Here is a 26092-nt window from a genome sequence, read left to right as displayed (position 1 = left end):
TTTCCCCCTTTAAGTGCTTCAATAAAACTGGATGTTACATGAGGCTGTCTGTCTCTCTTCCTCCTCTCCCTGATAAAGTGTAGTAAAGAGAAATATGTGGTGAGGACTTACTGTGCTCTTATTTTCAGCACACACACACACACACACACACACACACACCCCGAGCATAAACCAACGAAGTGGAGGAGGTGGGGGATTTCAGAGATGACATCGCATCACATGTTTTGATTTGCTGCGAGGAGGAGTAGATGGAGAGCTGCTGTTTTCAATGACATCAGCATAGTTCTCCAAATTCTAGATGCAGCCGAAGGCTGTAGCTGAACACACGTACTAGGGAATACACCATTGAACTCAGTGGGATTTATTTCTCAGCAAATTGCTTCAGGTTGCATTGCATGCCGTGTCCCAGGCTGTAGGTCTGGGAGGAAGATACGGATGCAAAGGACAAAGAGCAAGATGCACGTTGAAAAATGTGCAGTTTTGCTGCTTGAGAGTCTCTGTTGTAAGGTTTGCATGTGGTGGGAGCAGGGGAAAGCACTTAGAAAGGCATCATCTTAGACAAGAAGAGTGCCAGTCTTCTGCATTAACCAGACTTGGCATTTCCATTATGCTATAGATGCTTAAACTCTGCAACACAAAGCAGGCGTCTGTTCCACAGCAAAACGTATCATTTCATAGTGGATGCAGTGTGGAGCAAGAATACTGTTTCCCATTCAAGATTTGCATTTGGCTAGACAATTAAACACCCACCTTAAATGTCTCAACAGCAACTATCCACAATGGCTACCTTCTCTCTACACTGGATGTCTCTGGGTCCCAGTTACCACAGGAGGGAAGAGTGTTGTTGCACACAGATCCTGCTTGTGGGCACCTGACTGGCCAATGGGAGAAACAGGATGCTGACTAGATGGGCCAGAGGCCTGATCCAGCAGGTTCTTGTTATGTTATTTTGCCATCAAACTACGATGCAGAATATTCAAAGCAAAGCAAATTGAGTGTGTAATGGTGACTTATATTCAGCTGTTTGCAGGTGGGTGGATAGGTGGGAGGTGTTGTTCCATAGTTTCCCCCCTAAATGTTTTTTTTTTGTATTTCTCCAAATCTTGATGCTTCTGGGCCCCTGCTGATACCTCCCTCTTGTGCATGGGCGGTGCTCTTTTGGCTACATAAGGATAACGGAGTTGGCTATGTAATATTATTGATACTGGTACATAATCATGGCCTGGTTCCAGCTTGTCACCAATGCTGTAAGAGCTCATGTGGTGGAGGAAAAGGCACCCCATGCAGCGAAGTTGTGTTATGTTTACTCCTTGTTGATTTCTACCTTCATCTCTCTTTTTTTGAGAGGGAAGTATTCTATTAATTGGCATTTCTTTGCAATGTGCATGCTCACCACAGGAAAACTCTGTTCCAACAGATGATAGCTGAGAGCATAAGCATCCTATCTCCCACTGCTTCTCCACATCAAACTGCCCCTTCCCAAAGTTGTTCTGTCTCCATAGAGGGGCTGCTACTTGAGTTTGGGATTAATATGCAGTAAAGCCCTAAGTCATGTGACGATCATGCAGCTGTTTCTCTAATCACATCAACATCTGCCTGTCTGCCTTGTCCCTCTCAAAGTAGCTCATAGAGAAGGAGTGGGAACCTGTGGCCCTCCAGATGTTGTTGGTCTCCAACTCCCATCAGCCTCAGCTAACAGGGCCATTGAACAGGGATGATGGGAGTTGGAGTCCAACATCTGGAGGGCCAGATGTGCCCCATTATACAGGATTCCCAGGGGTCTCTCCTTCAGGTATTGGTCAGACCTATAGATGCTTAGTTTCAGGTAAAGAAGGGTATCAAGTGCACTGGAGGGGTCTTTGGCCGCACAGGCTATTCGTGAAAAAGCAGAATGCTTCAGTGTTTGGCTATGGCTTCCCCAATTTTTAAAGGTCGGTAGTACAATTTTGCTGATTGGCAAAACAAAGGATGCCAAAATACTTTTAAAACAGGCTTCCTTAACCTCAGCCCTCCAGATGTTTTGAGACTACAATTCCCAGCATCCCTGACCACTGGTCCTGCTAGCTAGGGATCATGGGAGTTGTAGGCCAAAAACATCTGGGTCGAGGTTGAGGAAGTCTGTTTTAAAATGTTAGCTGAAAGTCCTTTTCTACTTTGCAGAAACTTGGTACCCAAGTGATAGGAAAGCAATCACCCAGTGATCTCTGTGGTGTAAAATATATTTACTGTGAAGTAAAATATATGACATTTTTTTGATGCACAGTCTCAGAGTTTATTCTCAGAAAGAATGCGCAGAAGTAAGAGGAGTGCTCTGTTACCAACAAGAAACTAGGTTCAAGTCTCCGTGGATTTGAATTCTGGAAAAGGATGAGCAGGCAAACCAGATTGAGCCTAGACAATCATTAATCTAATGGTTGAGGGTGAAACTTCTGAACATTTTCCCCTCCAAAGCTGGTAGGTCCATATTCTTATGGCCTTATATATATGTACATGCATACATGCATATTTTCCCCCTTTCCTGTCTCCAGTTTAAGTGCCAGGCAAAACTAATACAGCTTTAATACACTATGCAGTAAACACACACCTAATTTAAAATAATTAGATAATAAAAGCTGGGAATTTTAACTGAAAAGCATAAAAATGTTAGTGCTGAAATCTGCACTCTGCTCCTACGGAATGGATAGAACATTTGGCATTCTATCCATAAGAATACTAACTTCAAATATATGCCCAGCTGCTTTTACCTTCTTCTAAATATTGCATCCAAGCAGTTTCTTAACACAGAAATATGTGAAGACATTTTGTTGAAACTGGAAGATGGAAGACACAACCCTTTTAGAATATTACAACATAAAACGATGAAATCTCATTTCAGTTGTAAAGGGAGGGAGGGGAAGCATCTGTAGGAGTGAAATTTGAGCATCCCAGAACAAAAGGCTTTACAAATTACCATAACCTTTGAAACAAACATGATTGTCAGACGGGGACCTCTGTGACCTTGCTTGTCACTCAGTGTGGTTTTGAGCACACTATGTGAACCTTGAGGAAAACATCGCTGTGCATCAATCCTGAAGTTGTCATATTGTACCTCGCTTGTAGGGGTTGCAAGGAAAAAGTCAGGCAGGAACCTGTGCAACATAGGAGAGATGCACCCAGGAAAATTCATTCTTTTATTGCATACATTTTGGCTGATAAACTGGAAGGAATGTGAGCTTTTGAGCCTCAGAAGGCTGTCCTTCAGACAAATGGAAAGCAGGTGATACAGCTCATTATAGCAACATGAATCAGAGCTTCTAAGCAAATGCAGTTCATCAACAGCACACATTTTAGTTAGATAATATTTCAGGAAAGAGACTCATGGCGCATCAAAGATCTGTCTGACGTGGCTTAATAACAACTTCAATCTTATCTCCTAACTCACTGGAGCAGCAGTTTGCAGGATTGAATACAGGGGTCTCAGGGCACCCACACAATGTTTTAATTCAACCCCAGATTCTCTGTCAATGCAGCCATATATGTTGGTGCATGGAATGGCAGCTGTGTTAGGGACAGGAGGATGGCCCAAGTGGTCATTGCAACAGAATATCCTGGCAGGCCAGCATAAGGGATGCATATTTCAGCTCTGATCTGCTACACTCCGTCTTTTCTCAGAGTGGTTATCTAGAAAAACTATGGTCTGGTGAGGTGTTAAAGAATTTGCATGACAGGTCACATGACTCCCCTGACCCCACTCCCTTCAGTTTGTTCAGTCCTGACACTGACCACCATTTTCAAAATGTTCAGAGGAAACGTATTGGACATGAAGGTGCCAAGAAGTGTTCAGAATTTATTTGTGGCATCAATTCCAAATTTGTGCTCGGACAAGCTTGTTCCGGGATAGTATCTACTTAGGCCATTTTATTACTCTTGGCAGAATTTTTAAAAATATAAAATATCAAGCCTTAATTAAAATTAAAGTTCAAAGTACCCCAGAGACTGGAACCTCTTAAAATTGTCCTGGCTTTAATGTAAGAGGCCATAATTACATATGAACAAGCAGGAAGAATATGGCCTACAGCTTCATTGGCCTAAATTAATCTAATCTTGAATAATTTTATGCACTTTGAAATACATTTTTCGTGGGTGGAGATCGGGGGCGCTGGATCCTGGGGACTGTGCCCTTTTGGGGCCCCCTATATTTTGGGGGTAGGGGGTCAGCCCTCCCCCATCCCAAAAGTGCAGTGGCTCCAGTGGCCGTCTCCTTCTCCTCCTTCTCCTCTTGCCGTGGGTTGAAGCAGCCTGCCCCTGGTGGCGGCACCAAGGAGGTGGCGCCCCCGCCCATTGAGCCATGTGGCCACTGCATTTGGCTCCTCCCCATCTCCTCCTGATGTCCTGATGACATGTGCATAATGTTGAGCTCCCAATCACCCTCACAAGCTTACACCTCTGGTGGCAATGTTTAATTACCTTCCATCACTGGATATATATACAGTGGTATCTCTGGTTACGTACTTAATTCGTTCTGGAGGTCCGTACTTAACCTGAAACTGTTCTTAACCTGAAGCACCACTTTAGCTAATGGGGCCTCCTGCTGCCGCCGCGCTGCCGGAGCACGATTTCTGTTCTCATCTCGAAGCAAAGTTCTTAACCCGAGGTACTATTTCTGGGTTAGCGGAGTCTGTAACCTGAAGCATCTGTAACCCGAGGTACCACTGTATAGGCAATTCGGTGCCAGATCTGGGCATAAAAGAACAGTGTGCATGAAGCTTGGACAGGTACAATTGTAGTATAGTGGCTAGAGAGTTGGAATAGAAGGCAGGAGGCCTTTTAATAGGCTAGCCCATGAAGCTCACCTTGGCCATCATGACCCCTCAGTCTAACCTAAATAAAATGGGGGGGGGGCATAATGCCAACCCTGAACTCTTTGGAGTACCAGCAGGATGCAAATGAAATTTACCACCACATTTCTCGCCTGAAAAGCAAGAGGTGTGCACAGGTGCGGAAGAGACCTATTTTGCTATTGTGCTGCTCTTTTCCATCTTAAGTTATGTTGGCGCAAGATAATTTCTCAATGCATGTTGTTTAAAAGTCTGGGTGTTTAAAGAGTGTGGTTTCAGGGTTTTTGTAGGATAGCTTTTCAAAAGGAAACTGCAAAATAAGAAGTAACCGTGCAAGTAGCCACACACAATGTATACATACAACATTTGGATTATGAATTAATTCGGATTAGGGTAGATACTTCTACTTTATGTTTCCCGGGAATGAAATTTCTGAAATACAATGTGTGGGGCAGGGGCGGGGGGTTTGTAGGGATGAAAGAAGAAGGAGAAAGCCTTTCACACAGCACTTTCAATATTAACATCCAGCTCGCCATAGACATGTCGGAGAGCATCGCAATTCAAACTTGCAATCAGCTTTCGGGGGCCGGACCGCTTTGGAACACATTTTTCTTCCCAGGTCAAGGTTGAATTCCTTGGAACTTCTCTGCAGTGAAAAAGAATAGTGTAAACATGGTGGTAGATGGGCCATAAATCTGAACTGTAATACATGAGTAGGTATCTTGGTGATAGAAAAGATAACCTATGTTTTAAAGAAATGACCTATCGCAAGAGGGGTTTTTTTTGCCCTAGAGGTGGGGGGGATACATCAGAACACCCCTAGAGAATTCACAGCTGTAATTCAGAGGCAAAGTGGACAACCCAAAGCAGAAGAGAATTGTTTAAAGTTAACTGAGAGGCAGTGTGGTAAGGTGATGAGAGTGTTGACACCAGGGTTCAAATCCCCACTCAGCCATCATGCTTGTAGGGTAATTTTGGGCTAGTCCCTGTCACTTAGCCGAACCTACCTCTCAGGGTTGTTTTGTGGATAAATGAAGATGGGTCAAATCCATTCCTTGAAGAAGTGTGGTATCTGTTATATGACTTAATTATAAGCAATTCTGGAAAGGTGTTCTATCTAACATTGACTCTGTGCTTTGGGAGGGGGAAAACCATCCTTCAAATATCTCAACCCTAGCAAGATGACAAAAAGTAACCTGGTCAGTATCCCATAAAAGTGCCCCCCCCCGAATATCATTTTGCAGCGAAAATAATAATATGTTATAGAAGACTGTAATACAGAAATAATTCAGGACTTGGCACAGGAATCTACTTTGGCAGGACAAATTGTGGAGGAGAAAGAGAAAGCTGTTGTTGTTGAACTTAAAATAATACAAGTAGGATCCTCAGTCTTACAGAAGCAAATTGAGGACTACAAGTTGAGGCCTTTTATGATTGAATCTAGAAAAAGTCAGATTTTGCGGATCGGATCCCGGCTTGGACGGAAGAAGGAAAGTTGGAAAGATCCCTCTATGCAGGGATTAACTGACTTCTGGGACGTGGACTTGGGTCTGGAGGAGATTGAAGTTCTGGGGGCCTTTGGATTTGGAGGAATTTTGAAACATGTCTTGAAACACTTTATGGACCTTAGTTTCAACTATGGAAATTTGGCTGACCTGTCCAGAAGGAATAAAAGTATTGTTAGGTTGGAGTCTTCCCGAGATCTGTTCTTTAGCATTAAAGAATATGAAGAAGACCTGCAGAAGGGACCTGGAAAAGAGTTAAGAGCCTCGGACATAAGATCTCCAGGTTGATGGACTATATGGAATTGACGGAAAGGACTGGCAGAATCCGAAACCAGGGAGAGGAGATGGTGGAAGAAGATTGGAAAATTTAAAGTTTATATATAGAAATACTGTAAAATTAATGAGTGATAGAAAAATGGTGGAAAGAAATTTTATGGCCTTAGCAGAAATGTTATAAGGAGTTAAGCATATATAAGTATTTTAGTTTTAATGAAAAATAAGGTTAAAAATATGTTAAGATATTTATAATATGATAGAAAATAGAGAAAGATGGAAAGGATTTGCTGAAACAATTAATAGAAGTGGAATACAAAAAGGGAGGTGTGAGGAGGTCGAGGAAACAAGGGAATGAAAGATAGAGTAAGGAAAAGGTGTGATGTATGTTTTTAAATTGTTTTTGTTTTGTTTTATTTAGGGTTAGGGTTGGGGATAGGGTTTTGTTTTGTTTAGTTTAATGTGTTTAGGTTAATGTGTTTAGGTTGTGTTTTGTATTGTCTATATATATTGTACTGTATTGTTTTTTGTTTTTTGTTTTTCTCTTGTCTTCTTTTCTTTTCTTTTCCTTTTTTGTAATTTCTAAAAGCAATAAATATCATTTTAAAAAAAATGTTATAGAAGACTGGAGGGTGCACTTCCAACAAGACCTTGTCCGGAGATAATTTTTAAAAACCCTGCGATATATCCCAAAGGATTATTTTAATTTAAAAAATTTTTTTGGCTAATGGAATAAAACTTCACTAATTCCATTTGCCCGGAGTAACCTTAGTGATGGATGATTCTCAGTAATGTGCTAAGCCATCAACACTGACTGGTCATTTATCATCTTCCATCCACAGAAACAAATGGGATTATTATTTAAATAATCTGCTACGATTTGTTTTCTCTAAGTATAATTTGAAGCTTCTATCCAAGCCAAATGAGAACTCAATCAGCACTATGTGTTATTATGCAAGCCCAAGAACCCCAGCTTTTAGAGTGGTACTTCTTTTTCTAAAAGGCAGTTTCTAGTCCTTATGGTTTCGGAGAAGATCTTGCAATTGCCCAAATCCAGAAACCCACCGGAACTATTTATTTATTGTTAAAATAAAAATCTGGTGAGTGTAAAAACAAGACTTGTCCATCAAGTCCGTCAAATCACTATGAAAGAAAACCATCATAGCATTTATACAGCAGCCTTTATAGCAGTCAGGCCGCTTTATAAACATTGTTAACAGCCTTCGCTGCAACCTTGTAAGGTAAATTAGTATGACTATCTTCATACTAAAGATGGAGGGAGAGAGACCAAGAGATACTAGTTTTCCTAGCGGGTTCATGAGTTAGGTTGCAATCCTAACCTCAATAGCCTGGAACTAAGCCCTACTGAATTCAATAGGATTTATTTTTGAATTGACATGATCAGGATTGTGCTGATAGGTGACATATTAAACAGTGCACTTCCTGGATCACAGTTCGCAGTTTTAGTCTGCAAGCCTAACCACGTCTGCTCAGAAGTAAGCTCTGTTGAATTCAATGGTGTTTACTCCCAGATAAATGCAGTTAGGATTGCAACCTTAGATTACCTCAGGGAGATACTATGACAGTGTTATGTTTTATATTGCACTGGCATGAATTGCGTCACTGTAAGTCAGGCATGTCCAAAGTCTGTTTCGGGGGTCTGTCGGTCAGTTTAATCCAGCCCCTGGCAGCTTATTTCCTGTGGTAAAATCCAAAAAAAACCCCTCAAAAACTCTTTGGTCAGCCCTTTGGTCGGTCCTCATGCATGTTCACTTCATCAAATCTGGCCCTCTTTGAAAAAAGTTTGGATACCCCTCCTGTAAGTGTTCATATTCCTGTGAAAACACAGGTTGGGCAGCCAATGCTATAACCACAGATTTCTTACCTAAACAGCTTTGCGGTTGGTTTCAGTAGACCAGGCCCATCAAGTCGGACCCAGACGTCAGTGAGTTTCTGTTTCAGTGGGTTGGCAAATTCCACTATCACTGCCATTTCCTTGCCAACTACCTTTTCCCCAGGAACCTGTGGAAAGGATGCAAATCAAAAATCAGATGAACTTAAATATGTAAACAAGTAAATATTAATGTATATTTAACATGAATGGTGGTTCGTGTTGCATTTGGCTGTCAGTGATGGATCCAACCAAATGGCTCATTTTGGCTTTCACAAAAACGCCTATGTGGTAGAGGAGGAGGAAGATTGCTATTGGACTCCCAGGCACAGGATGATAACCCTTAGACCCAACCATGGCAATACCTCCTGTGGTCTGGCGAGTCTTTCGTCTGACAGGGACAGAAGGAATTAGCACTTTTGAAATAAAAAGGGAAGAAAGAAAAATGCTGTCACGCTGCACAATGCATAATTCATGGCAACATCTGTGGTATGTCACATTTATCTTAGCACATGAGAATAAATCAGTTCAGCCTATGCTTGTTACGGCTTTATGAATTATATTAAACCTTCACTTCTTCCTCCCTGGTCTTTTTTCTCTTTCTTTTTTTTAAAGAGAGGGATCATGTTCTCTCAGTTGAATCAGACGGCAAGCTGCTCCACGGAAGGAACCAATTTGAGTTTGTATTCAGAATTTCTTACCTCTCCTCCCCTCATACTCAGATACACATGATACTCTTTTGACAGAAACCAGGGGTGTCAGGTTTCTTTTCTCCACTAACCATTGATTCCTTGCCCTCGTGCTTGAAGAAGACTTCCAGAAAGCAAAGGAAGTGCAGTAATGATGGGTAACAAAGCTGGCCAGGTAGGTCCAATGGTGTGTTTATTTGGATTTTGCTTGCCATTCAGCAAGTTTACTATTCCTACTTCACAGCAGAAGGGGAGGCCTGAGGAATCTAGGAGGCTTAACCCAGGGAAGATGATATATGCCGTTCAGCTTTGGCCATAAATAAATAAATAACTGAATGAATGAAAGGATTATACATTTTTAAAATGTGGTTACTGAAGATACAAGCTCGAAAGCAAAGTTTATTTGACTTATTGGCTTCCTCGGCAAAATGCTCGGAAAAGACACACTATATCATTTGAGGACACTGCCGATCAACATTTGTCCAGGCTAATTAGATACACAAAGGCTGAGGCTGGAGGAGAGTTTTGAACCAACCTTGGTGTTTGATGAGAAGAAGCCGTTTCCCATCAAACTTCCAAGATTTTCTGAGCTTGTATTTGCGGAACATAGTGTGCTTCTTTTGGTGCATGCATGCTTCTCATAGCCTGTACGGCTGTTGCCTGAAAAAGTCCTATAGTCACTCTGGCATGCCCACTCAAGCTACGGTTGAGGAACCTGTGTGTTTTTCCAGATGTTGCTGGATATCCCCTTCCATTATTCCTGACTGTTGGCCATGCTGGCTGGGACTAAAGGGAGTCAACAACATCTGGAGGGCCCATAGGTTACCAAACCAAAGTATTGCCGTATATGAGGCCACCACCTTGCTGAAGTGGATCCAGGTCTGTTCAGTGCCTGGATGGGTGATTACCTGGTAACCACTTGGACGCCATCTTGGGTTCCATCATGCAAGCAAGACAGGATATGCAACCAAAATGAATAATATATTCCCTCCCCTATCAGATTCTGGAGCTTCCTTATCCATCTCACTTTATCTTCTAGTATACCAAGCCCCAATGGGCAGATGAACAGAGACTCAGAATACATCTGGAATCAGAACAGCAGCACTGGTCTCTTTGCTGGGGATGGGTGAATCTGTCAATTCTGATTTCTCCCAAGTTTCTCATTTTTTTCCATTCTTAAAGTCAGTTCTTCACATTGCCACATCAATTTCTGAATTATTATTTTTTAAATAAGTCCTCATGAAAATCCACCGGCATTTTCGTGCAAACCTTTCCAGATAGACACATATTCCCCCAAACATAATGCGTTTCTGTATGCTATTTTCACCAGTATATTAATTTTCATGAAGACTTTGTTGGGAATCTGCATATGTGCAGCTACACACACAGAGTCAATTAGAGTTTGGCCAACAGCCAAGGCAATGTGAAGGAGTAAGTCTGCCTGGTGATACAGAGGCATGGAGACAGCTCCATGATTGGTCAAGCTCTCTCACGGGAATAATGATTAATGGCCTACTAACTGGAATGTGTGTTAGTACAAGTTCGAGTTCAGGAGTTGTGAGTCGTGTATGAGAGAGCTAGCTAAAAATCCGTGTTCTGTTCTGTTCCTGTAAGTAGTCCACTGTATATAATAAACACCTAACTACAAGTTCCTGGTTCCTGCTTCGTCCATCCTGTCTTCAGCCAAGTTGCCAATTGCTTTCATGAACTCTGCATTTACTCTGCTAGGTCTAGCTAAGGTCCTGCAACTACAGTGGTACCTCGGGTTACACATGCTTCAGGTTACATACGCTTCAGGTTACACACTCCGCTAACCCAGAAATAGTGCTTCAGGTTAAGAACTTTGCTTCAGGATAAGAACAGAAATCGTGCTCCGGCGGCACAGCAGCAGCAGGAGGCCCCATTAGCTAAAGTGGTGCTTCAGGTTAAGTACGGACCTCCGGAACGAATTAAGTACTTAACCCGAGGAACCACTGTAGTCAGAAAGTTGTGAAACACCAATAGGTTTTGCCAATAGACTTTACCCCAGGATATGCATTTTTATACAGGTTAGTTGGCTGGAGGACTGCATTGCGAAATCTGGAGCACTTTGAAGGATGGCTGTGTTTTGGGTTCATGTATTGTTTCAGAACTCCTGCCAACCTAGCAGTTTGAAAGCACGTCAAAGTGCAAGTAGATAAATAGGTACCGCTCCAGTGGGAAGGTAAACGGCATTTCCGTGCACTGCTCTGGTTCACCAGAAGTGGCTTTGTCATGCTGGCCACATGACCCAGAAGCTGTACGCTGGCTCCCTTGGCCAATAAAGCAAGATGAGCGCCGCAACCCCAGAGTCAGTCACAACTGGACCCAATGGTCGGGGTCCCTTTACCTTTACTTATTGTTTCAGAAAGTGCAAATTAGCTAGGTTATCCTTTTAAAAATGTGACCTGAATCAAATCGATGCCCGTCCTCCGCAACCTGTTGCCATCCCTGAAACTGACCTTAAGGAGCAGCTGGGGTATTTTCAACACAGTGCTCTTCTGCCTGGCCAGGATCTTCTCCGTTTCTTTGACGCGGGCTGTGACAAAGAAATGCAGGGAGGCTTGCTCCAGCAACTGGCTCATGTACTCGCTCGACTTGATTAGCACCTCGACAGTTTGAGCTGACAAGAGGAACAAACAAACAGAGAAAACACAACTGAAGCCTGAAAGCAATATAGTTGCCAGTTATTACTTCCAGTCCTGCTGATGTCGTATTACCCATAGGCCATCAGATGCAATAAAGATGCTGCTCACAGGGAGGGTCAAAGCTTTCAAAGGCACAAGGAAGCTTCCAGTTGTAGAACTGCTGGATTGTTTGCTGTGATCTAAACACAGCAGTGACATGGGGGGGGGAATACAATGTAGATTTAGATCATTTTTAACCCACGGAAATAAAGCCATTTCTGCAGCTAGGAGTGTCGGTAATAGGAAGTTAGCCCCTGATGCAGAAGGCATTTCATTGGAGAGGCACTTTCCCCTTGTGTAAGGAAGGGTCAAACTGGCAATTTCGGTTTCTGTTCTCAAGTTCAGTTTTCTACATTTCCACACCAGTTTGCGATTTCCTTCCTTTTCCTTTTTTTTAAAAGGTCATCGTGAAAATCCATCAGCATTTTAGTGTGAGTTTCTTCCAATGGACACATTTTTCTATGAAATTTTGCCTAGTCTGCACATTTTTGCATAGCAGCTTCTACTATTTTTTTTTTTTTTTTTTTGCTGTTTGCACTATACATGCATTTATGTGCACACTTTACCCCAGTACGCGAATTTTCACACACACTGCTTGACCAGAGAACCGCACTGCAAAATTCTGAGAATCAAATGTTTTTGGTTTGCTTATTGTTTCAAAAAGTGTAAATTAAGTAGTTTCACCCTTAAATGTGAACTTAATCGACTTTCTCCCCCATCCATACTCTTGTGAGGTTTGAATCCCTATAAAAGAGGGGGGGTTATTTTTAGACCTCTGTCTCTTAGGATGATAATAGGATAGGATTTTTTTCAGAGTTGCAGAGCTGGTCAGCAGCCACAAAGAGCAGAACTATGCTTCTGACCTCTAGCTACATTTCCAGATGTAACAAAAATCCTAACCCTTCACACTGAGGCTGCCATGTGAAAAAGATGTGCTGATTCTCCCTCTTTGTTCTACCCACATCAAAATGGAGCCCCTGCTTTCATTCTTATCACTATTCCCAGGCAACCATCTGACCTAGATTTCCAAGACCTGTCAGGAGCTGTTTGATGTGGCCCCTCTGCTGCAAAGGAATTACACAATACCCCTCTAAGTCTTAACCTTAGATGAAACTTAGAAATAGTCATGTCTAACACTCCCTGCCTCCACCAAAAAAATAAAGGGGGGGGGAGGAGATTTGCTATGGCATGAGCAAATCTTATTTTTTCACACTTTGGGAAAGATTGAGTGGGAGAAACATTTCAAGATAAAACCAACAAGGAGACTCGTGAAACCTTGAAGATGAACAAAGTTATTGTGGCATAAGATTTTGTAGGCTACATATTATGCCAAAATAAATCTGTCCATTTTTAAGGTGGCTACTAGCCTCTTTTATTGTTCTTTGGCACAACAGACTCAGAAGAATAGCTCTCTGGAAGTCTGAGAAGAAGATTGGAAACCTGACCATCCTAAGAAGTTGTTAAGTATAATTGATTTAACTGAACACAGAGAGAAAAGGTATGTGTATTAATGAAGGTTTAAAATGAAAAATGGCTAAATGTTTATTGCTAACATTGGGGTTTTCCCCACGGTTGTTTTCTAAAGGATTCTGAGCTCCTTAATGGGTTAATGAATAACTGTTGATAGTTTTCTATTATTCTAAACAGTTGTGACCTTAGATCAAGTGACAAAGGTATTAAGTTGCAAATTCACCAACTTGAAAGGGTGGTGTTTGATAGTATTTCTCTGGGGATAGAGAATGTTGTTGTTGTTGTTTAGTCATTTAGTTGTTTCTGAATCTTCGTGACCCCATGGACCAGAGCACGTCAGGCACTCCTGTCTTCCACTGCCTCCCGCAGTTTAGTCAAACTCATGTTGGTAGCTTCGAGAACACTGTCCAACCATCCTGTCCTCTGTCGATCACTGCCTTGTCATGGCAAAGGGGCTTGAATAACTCAGAGAAGCTATAAGCTATGCCATGCAGGGCCACCCAAGATGGACAGGTCATAGTGGTGAGTTTTGACTAAACGTGACCCACCTGGAGCAGGAACTGGCAAGCCACTCCAGTATCCCTGCCAAGAAAACTCCGTGGACAAAGACAACAGGGACAGAGAATAAAAGGATGCAAATGAAGGGAGAATAAACAGCCAAAGGCCAATGGAGGCTGCAATGCAGGCTGTTGAGAGAGAGAGAGAGAGAGAGAGAGAGAGAGAGAGAGAGAGAGAGAGACCTTTGCTTATAGGTCTGTTTGGATTATTTCATATTTTCTAAGATGTCGAGTCTGTGCTAGACAGCACAAGACATTGTATGGATATTTTGTGATGTATCTTTGATGCTTATGTTTTGTTTTTTGAAGAGTTCTGTCAGTAAAAGTTCGAATATTATTTTTATGGAGCTGGACAATGATTCAATCCCAAAAGGAGTCAGTTCTTATGCTTCCAGTTGCTTCAAACTGCACAATATTAATATCTGCAACAGAAGTATGCCATACTGAAGTGGCAGCAAATACAGTACAGGCCACATAGGACTGTACATGTAGAGGAGACTCGGATTGTGACCAGGAAGTTGCTAGTTCTGCTTAGGAAAGCCAGGAGAGACAACAAGTGTCCTCAAACGGAGTGCCATTTCAGATAATAATAATAATAATAATAATATTCCTCAGCCACTCTGGGTGGCTTCCAACAGAATACAGAGGTACCTCAGGTTAAGTACTTAATTCGTTCCGGAGGTCTGTTCTTAACCTGAAACTGTTCTTAACCTGAAGCACCATTTTAGCTAATGGGCCTCCTGCTGCTGCGCCACTGGAGCACGATTTCTGTTCTCATCCTGAAGCAAAGTTCTTAACCTGAAGCATTATTTCTGGGTTAGTGGAGTCTGTAACCTGAAGCGTATGTAACCTGAAGCGTATGTAACCCGAAGTACCACTGTATTAAAAAACAATAACCTATTAAACATTAAAAGCTTCCCTAAAGAGGGCTGCCTTCAGATGTCTTCTAAAAGTCTGGTAGTTGTTTTTCTCTTTGACATCTGGTGGGAGGGCATTCCACAGGGCGTGTGCCACTACGGAGAAGGCCCTCTGCCTGGTTCCCTGTAACTTAGCTTCTCACAGTGAGGGAACCGCCAGAAGGCCCCATCTGAGACTGGCCAAAGAGCTTCCACTGAGAGAGGGGCAAGATTCTTAGCAACTTTTAAAGGGCTGCTTTCAGTGATAATTTTTTTAAAACAGCCATATATTTTTAAGAATAATTGTTAGGTTTTCTTCTGTGTTTTATAGATCTCACAATAGCTAACAATCATATTGATACTGGTCAAAGAGTCACTTTTAACCCCAGGGAAACCTCAGACTCCATGAGGCCATTTCATAATGTACAATCTGAGAGTTGCCAGAAAAAAGATAGGCATTCCTGACAAAGACTCCCTTGTGGGGAAAGAAAGTGAATGACCCCCCCTTCTCTCCTGAGCAGTGCCTGTGTGCCTACTGTCCTTTAAAAAGCTAAATTTAGCTGAACAGAACTGATAGCCCCTTTGAAGATATTTGAAGTATTCAGATTCTTAAACTTGATTTCCACCTACACAATGCCTTTAATCATGATTTGGAAGACCATGTGCTCAGTTTCTGTTTGAAAACGTGCTTTGCTCCTTTCTTTCCATAACAGCACTTATCATCTTGTGTGTGTGTGTGTGTGTGTGTGTGTGTGTGTGTGTGACTGTACCCAAATGCACATAGATCACTGTAGGGTTCCTCTTCATTTGTACCTTATCAAAAAGTCTGGCCAACATGTAACAAGACAGGTTGTTCAACTCTGCCTTCCATGCATAGGCTATACTAGTGGGTAAGTTGTAGGAGCAATCCAAGCCATTGGCTTTCAGCACCCTCTGCCTCTACGCAAAGAAACGTTTTATGTGAACTGATACCTATTGTCAGGGACCATGCTGAGGAGGAATTGCACTGAGGAAGAATGGTGGGAGCCGCCCCTTCCCCCTGACCCTGAATCTTCCCAGGAGCAGGAGGACAGTATAGATTTGGAACAGTGGTTTGCAGAAGGGCATAGTTCAGAAGGCAGAAGCTGGGAAATACTGGATGGGGAACAGCTAGGAGAAGAAACACGGGAAGAGAGAGGGTTAACAGATTCACAGTCTCTGGATGGCATTCCCTCCCCCCCCCCACAATCCCCAAGGACACGGAGAGATCAGAGAGTGTCAGAACAGAAAGCGCAGAAGCTACAAACTCAGATTACAAGATGCAGGAGTGACGCGGATTAATAGGGATGGAGGGGAGGGGAGACTTACTTGGGAGCACCACCATTCTAGGGAGACGCTTTCTTTTGTCTCTCACTGTGATTATTAAAGAAACTAACTGTTAAGACTTTCCTTTCGTTTGATCTGCTTATTTACTGCCACAGAGGAGGAAGCCGATTCCCCGAAGCCTGACACCTATGCAAGGCCTTGTGGATGTGAGTACGTCCAACCCATGTGATTTCATCATGATTTTAAGGCTCACTCCCTCAACCCATTCAGAGGTGAACAACTCTGGGGACATCCCCACAATAGCCTGCAATCCCCAGCGTCTTTGCTGCTCTCAATAATAGTAATAGTAATAGTAATAATAATAATAATAATAATAATAATATTGCAGCAGGTCCCCCATAGGTCACCATAGAGGCACTCCACTACATCAGAGGGCAGAAGGCAAACTTAGATGCAAGTTAGCACTGACTGTTTCCAGAGAAAGACGGAGGCAGATCCATTCTAGCCTTTTTTCTTCTGCCTGCATCTGTCTCGGTCTCATGGCTCTGTCTCCATCTGAGCTTCACTCTTCACCTTCCATGGAGAAAGATCTGTCTGGGTGAGAGGCTGCTTTTGTGGCAGGAAGATGAAGAAACCTTAAACTGTTTGGGTCAGTTTGGGTCAGCTCATTAACTGATTAAAGATTAAAGCTGCTGAGTTTGTTATTTGAGGAATAAAAATAATGTCCCTTGTGTACAAGTATGTAGGGTGCACACGCTAATGAAATGTGCTGTTCATGCCTATGGCAGGTCAGGCTGCATGACACACACTTCTGTTCTTCAGTGCGTTACTATTACCCCTTGCCTGCCTCGCACCAGCATCTGAGGCACTCTGCCTAATGGTAGGGCTGGCCTTATACCAGATGAAGACTGTTCTGTTCTAACTGGCTTTTGTGTAATTCTGTCTCTACAGTTTGCTGCTGCTTCCCTTCTGTTGCTGCTAATCCTGAGCTTTTTAAAACCCTTTAATTAAATTGAATTTTTACATGTTGTCAATATATTAAGTATTTCATTATGGAGAGCATATGTATTATATTACAGTTGCTGTAAGATGCTTTGAACATTTTAAATACATAAAACATTTTCCTTTGGTTTCTTGCATCATGTTCTACTGTGAGCCTTGAAAAAAATGGGTGGAGCTACATGTTTTAATTAATGACACACCATTAAAATGCAGAAACATATTCTTGCCTTACCTTTCATGGGTTCCAGTTTTACATCAAAACTGTGGTTCTTGAATTCAGCCTTTGGGACTCCAGTATAGAACACAATGTTGCCAGAAAGGTAAGATGTAGCAGTGTACAGATTTGGGGTGTTGTTTCGAAAAGTAATGTTAACAGTGATGTCACTGCCAATTGTTGAGTCTTCCACTGAAAAGTCCATGTCAACCTCTGCGGTAGACACAACATCCTGGGTGTGAGATTTTTTAACACCATACATCAGGGCAGTCTCCAGGGCTAGACGTTCTTCATCTGTGCCTGCAAAACAAATGGAAAATAGGTTTTTTTAAAAAACACGTGAACCACTGGTCGTGTTCCCACATCATGCTCAACCATGAGCAATAAAGAACCACAGTGAACTCATGTGCTCTCCTTCTCCCTGGGAGAAGTGTTTCTCTTTCCCTTTAACCGCAGTTTGCCGTGCCATTTGCTATGATAAACTGTGGTTAGCACTAAACTCGAGTTAATTATAAACAAGCCCAACTTCAAATTATAGTTTCTGAAGCTGGCTTGTTGAAAAGAAACTTAGTTCAGTTTAGCTACAGTTACAGATCCAGATGACGTGGCGAACTATGGTTAACTAAAAGTGGCAGCCAACGTTCTCAAACTCCTCTTATCACTCAAAGCATATTTATATGGTCTAGAAAATCTAAGGATGAAAAATGCCAGAGGCAATGGAGAAAGAAGAGGGAGAGACATGAGGATAATAGGAGATAGATATGTTGAAGTACAGTGATATAAATATAGTTTTTTAAAGTTAGAATCAAAGAGTTAAAGTGAAGATTCACAGAAGAGCTAGGCACCATGCAAGTGGGTTAGGAAGGGGTTTTAAGCAAAAAGGGGCAGCAAACTCAGCAGTTGGTGGGCCATAGGCTAAATCTGGCCCTTGCTGGAAGAAACATACCTGACAGTTGTTCAGGTGCCTCATCAGAGTCAGCAGCGTCTTAGCATGTCAGACTAAATATTGGGAGTTCCAGGTTCAAATCACTAGGTCTCTTTGGGCCAGTCCTGGTGTCTTAGCAGGTTCAGAAAATTATAAGCCTGCTAAGATATGAACTAGCCTTGTGGGTGTGCATGCCATCCCTCTGTTCTTTTCTTTGCATGTGCATGCAAACAAACAAACAAACCTGGAACTCTCCAATTAGCAATAGTTTCCTGTTTCATTGTACCTGGAAACTGTGGTTAACAGCTTTGGACTATCAAGACAGCTTCTGAACCACAGCTTTCTGGTTCAGATTAATCAGATGAACTTGTTAGTTGAAGAGTTTCCTTGTTTATTTGCTCTTGTCAAAAGAGGAGCTCAAGGGCTGCATGAACACCCATAAGACTTGCTCATATCCCAGTTTATTAAGCTGTGGTGCTATTGTCCAAATGTAATCATTGGGGAAAGTTGCTTTGAATGGACAATAGGTGGCGGGGGTGGGGGAAGTTGCTTTGTGGATCTGTGGACTGATAGAAATGAAACTTCATTCAGGTAATTAGTGAGTTTTGCCGTGAAATTACCTTCTTTGAATTTGTAGAGCTCAGTAATGTCCCTCACTTTATCCCCGCCCTCTTCTTTGGTCACGATTAATTTCCCAATTTGGGTCTTGTCAACATGTTGAACCACCTTAGTTCCATTTTTCATTGCTTTTGAGTATACAACATCACTGTTCACCTAAAAATGAAGCAAAGGCAGAGCGTGAAGCCATTTGCTGGCTATCTCATGAGTCAGTTGATCATTAATTCCCAAGCTATGGGCCATTAAAGAACAACAACTGTGCCACAAGAAATAGATTAATTACAAATGTATAAAGACTTCCATGAGCCCAAAGCATAAATTTGCGGGAAAGGCTGCCTGATGGGTCACTTCATGAATCACTTCTATGATCTTGCCTCCATCTTGCTTTCTCCCCTTATTTCCATTCACATTTTCACTTTCTCATGCTGCTTCACTTCATTACCTTTCCCCCACTCCAGCCATCATGCCTTCTGCTCATCTAGCATGCCACAAGGAAACTTCCTGTTCCATGTGAGCTAATTCAGTCTTTTCTCATCCTTCAAATCCTTTTCAATAACCCTTCTTTTACTAAGCTCTGGCTAACCAATTATAGCCTTTCATTTTCTGATGCCAAGCTTCTCTTGTCCTCTATGAGGTCTTCTCCACCTCTCTGTTCTTTGCGCTGACTATCTTGATAAAGACTATTAAATGCCATTGCCCGGTAAGGGCATTAAGATCAAGATGGTTAGTCTTCCCATGGCCTAATGATCATCAGTTGGTGATGATGCAGAGGCAAACTTTTTCATTGGTGGCATGCGTGTTATGGAACATACAGTGGCGGAGCTTCATGTTCCAGCACTGGGGGGGCGGAGAGCAGGCATGGGCGGGGCTGGTGCGCACCCTGGGGGCGTGGTGTCCTGCCCACAGGGGTGTGGCCCACATCCTGGGGGCGTGTCCTGTGTCCTGGGGGCATGGCGCCCAGCACGGGTGAGGGGGCAGCTGCAATGGCACCCCACTGGGATTGCGCTGCTCGGGGCGGTGTGCTCCCCCCGCACTCTTCTTCCTCCGCCACTGGGAACATACTCCCTGGTGAAATCCAAGAGGTTTCATCTGTATTGGCATTCTGCCGTCTTTTATAGATTCACCTGCTTACACAGACATTCCCATGATTTCTCAATGTGAGTTGCCTGTGTTAACTGTGGTGTTGCTTTACAGTGGTACCTCGGGTTACAAACTTAATTCATTTCAGAGGTCCGTTCTTAACCTGAGGTGCGCTTTCGCTAATGAGGCCTCCTGCTGCCACCGCGCCACCAGTGCACGATTTCCGTTCTCATCCTGGGGCAAAGTTCTCAACCCGAGGTACTACTTCCGGGTTAGCGGAGTTTGTAACCCTAAGTGCTTGTAACCCGAAGCATTTGTAACCCGAGGTACCACTGAAATGGGATTGTTTTATTGCAGATGTTTATATTATCATGTTAGTTTTAGTGTAGTAGGCTTTTATACTTTGTAAACCGCTTAGAAGCCTATTTTGGCATTAAGTGATCTATAAATAACAAACAAACATAATTGAAGTGGATAGCTTAACTTGAATTTACATCATATTTCTCACTAAGACCATGTAAAGAAGAATACGGATGCATACCTCTGCAAAAACAAAAGGTGAATCAAACTGGAAGCAGACATGGCCATGCTTAATGGCTTGAACAGAAGCTGGACCACACCGATACATGCCTGAATGTGGAGAACCAAAAGGGGAAACATGTATTGAGTCTCCTGCTGTGCCACCTGAACCCTTCCACTCCTGCTTGCAAAATTACTTCTGATGTCAGATCTTTCCATACTTTCTGCCCTGAACAGCTGCCAGCCAGAGACCATTACGAAAAGCCAAGTTACCAAAAGATTATATAATGCAACTTTGCCTCTCCTAGCCAAAAAAATAATAAAACCCTCTTTAGATAAAATAAAACCCTCCAAGGCCTCTTGGAATAATCTCAAACTGATCATCCCAAAATGCACAGAAGCCCAAAGCATTATTTTTTAAAAAAGTAGTTGTTGCTGTTAACAATAGTTAATACATTGCCACAGAATTTGCTGTGCCCTTTACGATCACTAGCACAGAAGGAGCTAGGGATGTTTCCCAGGATCAAGCGTATAATTTACGGCTTTCCCATATGCTCCCTAATGAATGCTGTCAGACTGGGGCAGGTTGAAGCAGATACCGTATGTTTTGATGGCAAGCACTGGGTGCTCAGAAACTGTGACTCTGGTCTCTGAACTGCCTGGACCAAATTTTTACAGTGCAACCAGTATTCCACTACTAAGTCATGAAAACAGATCAGGGCTTTCTATTTCAGGAGCGTACCTCTGAATACTGGCAACTGGGGACAAACAATATAGGAAGGCTATAATGTTTTTGTCTTTCTTGTGGCCTTCCCAGAGGCATTTGGGTGGTCACTGTTAAAGAATGCTGGACTCCGTGGACCTTTGGTCTATTTCAGCAGCATTTGTCTTAGGTTGCTTTTCTTAGGAACTCACTTGACAAATCTCCTATTCTGAAATGGATGATACTGTATTACCAATTATCCCTGCTGACAGTGAAGGTGGGAGTTATTTTGGAGTCCAAATGGTCTAATTGTCTAACCATTAGTGGCCAGCCAGTCTTGTTTTGTCTTGATTCTTCGACCAAAATGCTCCTGAGATTTAAAAGATTTTATTCCAGTATAATCCAGATAGTCTAGTCCAGGCAACTACAATTCCCATCATCCCTGACCACTGGTCCTGTTAGCTGGGGATGATGGGAGTTGTAGTCTCAAAACATCTGGAGGGCCGAGTTTGGGGATGCCTGGTCTAGTCCTCTGTCTCATCTCTGAAGATGCTCTTAATATTTCTCTGGCTTTCTTGAATATAGATGCTACTCAGTCTGCTGCTGTCATACTAGCGATGTATACAAAGATGAAATCTCTTCAAAAAGGCCATTCAGTAATTCTTCTTTTATACCTTCATAGAGAGTTATATAAGCCGCACTGGCTATTGTGTTCCATGGAATTTTATTGTTAGGATGTTGGAGGGTATGCCCTTCACCCTGCCTAGCTAAGGGTCATTCCATCGCCCTTTAAGAACTCTTAACAACTTTTGTGGTAACTAGTCAACCTTTCTCTGAAAGGCGAAAAAGAGAAACTCTATCCCTTCCAAGCCTATTTTCCTTAGCACGTAAAATGGAAATGTCCCATTATATTTCTACGTTTGAATCAGATATTGGTTGGGTTTTTTTCATTCCTTCTGTCTGGTGTGAACCTACCATCATGCAGTGTGGCAAAGGGACATGGGCGGCGCTGTGGTCTAAACCACTGAGCCTCTTGGGCTTGCCGATCAGAAGGTCGGCGGTTCAAATCCCCATGATGGCGTGAGCTCCCATTTCTCTGTCCCAGCTCCAGCCAACCTAGTAGTTCGGAAGTATACCAGTGCAAGTAGATAAATAGGTACTGCTGTGGTGGGAAGGTAAACGGCGTTTCCGTGCACTCTGGCTTCCATCACGGTGTTCTGTTGTGCCAGAAGCAGTTTAGTCATGCTGGCTACATGACCCAGAAAGCCGTCTGAGGACAAACACTGGCTCCCTCAGCCTGAAAGCGAGATGAGTGCTGCAACCCCATAGTCTCCTTTGACTGGACTTAACCATCCAGGGGGCCTTTACCTTTACCTTGCTGTGTGGCAGGGAAGAAATATGCCTACCATCACTGTTTTCTTGAGGGGTGCTGTCCACAGCTTGCCAGCCTCCAAAACCTACAGGGAGGTCTGGTCTGGTCATCCAAGCCTCATTCCAGCAATGGTAGTTCCTTTAGAGAAGAAAAGAATAACGTTCACATATTAAACAGTACCAAACCTAAGGGGCATCTTTATTATGGCTGTTCCGTTAATGGACATTTAATGGAAATAACTGAATCCTAGAACTGGCTGGCTAGTTCTAAATAATGCATAAACTCAGTGGCCAGACTTAAAGCACCCTGCACACAGTCTGCTTTCTCTGACAGGCACAGCTATTGCTTGCACACTCGGCAGCTGCTAGAGGGAGGGGCACCAGTTGGTAATCCACTACTTGAATGAGATTCTGGAGCTGACCTCCATGCAACTGCTAATAAAAAATAGGCCCTATAAATTGAGTATTGAAAGCCTTTCTTTGGAGCAGTCACCAGCAAGAGCAGCTGGGCCTAGGAATTTTCAGAGCTGAGGGTGGCTGCCCTGTGTGGTGAGCTAGCTCAGAACACCTTCTCAGCAGTGACATACAGTGGCACCTCAGGTCACATACGCTTCAGGTTACCTACTCCGCTAACCCAGAAATAGTACCTCGGGTTAAGAACTTTGCTTCAGGATGAGAACAGAAATCGTGCTCTGGCGGTGCAGCGGCAGCAGGAGGCCCCATTAGCTAAAGTGGTGCTTCAGGTTAAGAACAGTTTCAGCTTAAGAATGGACCTCCGGAACGAATTAAATACTTAACCCGAGGTACCACTGTATACCGTAGATTACAGCGTATTAGGCGACTGGGTGTATAAGATGACCCCCAACTTTTGCTGTTAAATTATAGTTTGGCCGCCCGCCAAGCACCGCCAGGGGCACAGCGCGCACCCCTCCGCTGCCTCTGCCGTTGCAACAGCAGCAACAGCCCGAGGCAAGGCGTTTGGTGGGTTGAACTCCCTCCCTCCCTCCTGGCTCCCTCCCTCCGGGAATCCGGCGGTCCCCATGGTGGCAGGGAGGGTGAGCCCCGGCCGAAGCCGCGCACCACCTCGCGGTTGCTGCTGCTTCAGGATTGCATGGGATGGAGGTGGGGGGTGGCTTTTACCATCCTTCTGCCCGTTGCCGTTCCAAGCCAGCCGCTGCCACCTGTCACAACCATACCCAGCGTATAAGACGACCCCCGACTTTGGAGAAGATTTTCCGGGGTTCAAAAGTCATCTAATACGCTGGAATCTATGGTATGCAAGTCTCCTGTCTGGCCGCACAAATCTAGTCAGGTTCCTGGGGCCTCCTGGACAGGAAGGGCTGCAAAGGACTTTGGCTGGGATTGTGCCCAAGAAACAGGCTCATCCCTTGGCCCTGGCCTCCTCACATTCTGGCTTCTCAGCTCGGCCTTGACAGAAACACCACAGGGTCATCATCCCATTTGAAATCTGTCCAGGATATTTCAAACTTTCATAAAAAAACAAAATATAGCCATGCCATTTTCATTCCACTGGTTCAATAAGGCTCCAGAAAGAGTGCAAATAAGGGAGAACAGGCCTCTCAGAAGACACTTTTCAGACAAGCTTCAGGAGATTTGAGGAGGGAGGGGAATACAGCAATTTCCTTAAAAAAAATAAAAATTACCCGCTCCCTCCCAGTAGATGAAAAGCTAATTACATAACCCTGCCCATTGTCTCAGATACTCAATGCAATAATATTAGCAATGATGTCTTAGGAAAATATAAGGATCGTTAAGCTCAGCCAGTTTCATTGATAATGGCTGAGGGAAAGAGGGACGAGTAGTTTGCATTGGTGTGAATCTGAGGCTTGCTTTAATGAGACATTTCAAAGTGGAAATGAAAGCTGGGGGAAACTTGTCAGTTAGGTGAGTTAATGAAGCAGGACGGGATGGGTGGGTGTGTGGGAATTATTCCAGGAAAGTGATGCACACTGCCTGAATTTTTGAAACTGCTGGGAATGCTGCGATGTTATAATAAATAATAATATTTTTTTATTTATACCCTGCCCTTCCCGGTTCTGGGCTCAGGGTGGCTACCAACAAATTTAAAACACTTAAGTGTAATGCAACATAGAAGCAGCATACATTTTCCTGAAGCAGGATATGTTTAAAATGGTTTTAAATATCCTAAATTCGGCTTTGAATGAAAAAAGGACCACATTAATATCACATCAAAATTAGGATACAAAACAATTTAGGGTACAGCTTCCACTGAGTGGTACAAATGAAGAGAAAAGACATAGAGGAGGAATAGAAAGAACTATAGGTTAAATTAATGTATGACCCAAGAGGTTGTGCACATCATGTAGCAATAAATATACCATGGAGAGAGAAGATTAAAGGGGGACTTCAAAAATGTAATCAAGTTCCCAAAAGGAAGCAAGATTTAAACCACTCCGGAGCTTACCCGCAATTGTTATAGATCTGCAAAGCTCCACTTACTTTAATTTTGAATTAGGTTTTAGAGAATTGCTGGACAATGAATGACTCCATGAAATGAAAAGTATATGAAATCATTAGATATATATAGGGGAGGAGCGAGATCAAAGCATTCCCTTACAGCCTAGAACAGCCTGTCTCAAGCTCCGGTTCCCAGATGTTGTTGGAATTTTTCTTTCCCGAACATTGACCATGTTGGCTGGGGATACTGGGGTGTGTGTGTTGTCGTCTAACAATATTTGGGGGCCCAAGGGTGGGGGAGGCTTGCTTGATGCTACATGGGACAGTTCCACTGCTGAAGCTAAGAAGGTCTGACCCTGAAACTTGCCTACATGGGGGGTGAGGTGGACTACCAGAGAAAGAACTATGTGTAAGCTAAACCTTGGAGGAAGACTGGGTTATAGGCATAATCCTAAGTAAGTACAGTGGTACCTCGGGTTACGTACTTAATTCGTTCCGGAGGGCCCTACTTAACCTGAAACTGTTCTTAACCTGAAGCACCACTTTAGCTAATGGGGCCTCCTGCTGCTGTGCTGCTGACGTGCCGCCAGAGCCCGATTTCTGTTCTTATCCTGGAGCAAAGTTCTTAACTTGAAGCACTATTTCTGGGTTAGCGGAGTATGTAACCTGAAGCATATGTAACCTGAAGCGTATGTAACCTGAGGTACCACTGTAAATAAAATAATTTTAGAAACAGGTGCCCTGGAAAGCACAGTGCAGAAGATGTTTACTGCAAAATGTCCTTTTTGGTGGTGGCACCCCAAACTTGATTTTATTTCAACGCTAGGTAAATACCACTTCTAGTTTTCCTAGTTCTTTTTATCCATTCTCATTTTCTCCTTTCCAGTTGTTTTTATGCTTCTTTCGTATATTTTGTGATTGATCTGCTCTGTTGCAATGTGGTTATAGGACAGTATATCAATACACATAAATCATAAAGAAAAGTTAATTTCTGTTGCAACTAGGGTGGGTAAGTAACTGCACTATATTTCTGTGCTCACTTGTATGCGCATACTTCTATCCCACCCTCTTGGGAAGTAGAATTAGTTTTGAGTTATGAGATCAATCAATAGT

The 26092-nt window shown here is 43.1% G+C and overlaps 1 protein-coding gene across 1 annotated transcript in view; it reads right to left on the bottom strand.

Moving 5' to 3' along the window:
* Nucleotides 1-5066: 5066 nt before the first annotated feature.
* Nucleotides 5067-26092, bottom strand: part of F13A1 (coagulation factor XIII A chain) — a 71864-nt gene continuing 50838 nt past the window's right edge. The window contains exons 9-15 of the mRNA XM_053396981.1: nt 22576-22679; nt 20489-20577; nt 18870-19023; nt 17343-17624; nt 11656-11816; nt 8481-8617; nt 5067-5463 (exon numbers count right to left, since the gene is read on the bottom strand). Of these exons, the coding sequence (XP_053252956.1) occupies nt 5316-5463; nt 8481-8617; nt 11656-11816; nt 17343-17624; nt 18870-19023; nt 20489-20577; nt 22576-22679 (1075 nt within the window). The 3' untranslated portion in view covers nt 5067-5315. The remainder of the gene's footprint in view (nt 5464-8480; nt 8618-11655; nt 11817-17342; nt 17625-18869; nt 19024-20488; nt 20578-22575; nt 22680-26092) is intronic.

This window comes from Podarcis raffonei, chromosome 7 (genome assembly GCF_027172205.1).
Source record: "Podarcis raffonei isolate rPodRaf1 chromosome 7, rPodRaf1.pri, whole genome shotgun sequence".
In the NCBI taxonomy this organism is placed as follows: domain Eukaryota; kingdom Metazoa; phylum Chordata; class Lepidosauria; order Squamata; family Lacertidae; genus Podarcis; species Podarcis raffonei.
This window is presented reverse-complemented; position numbering and strand designations above follow the sequence as displayed.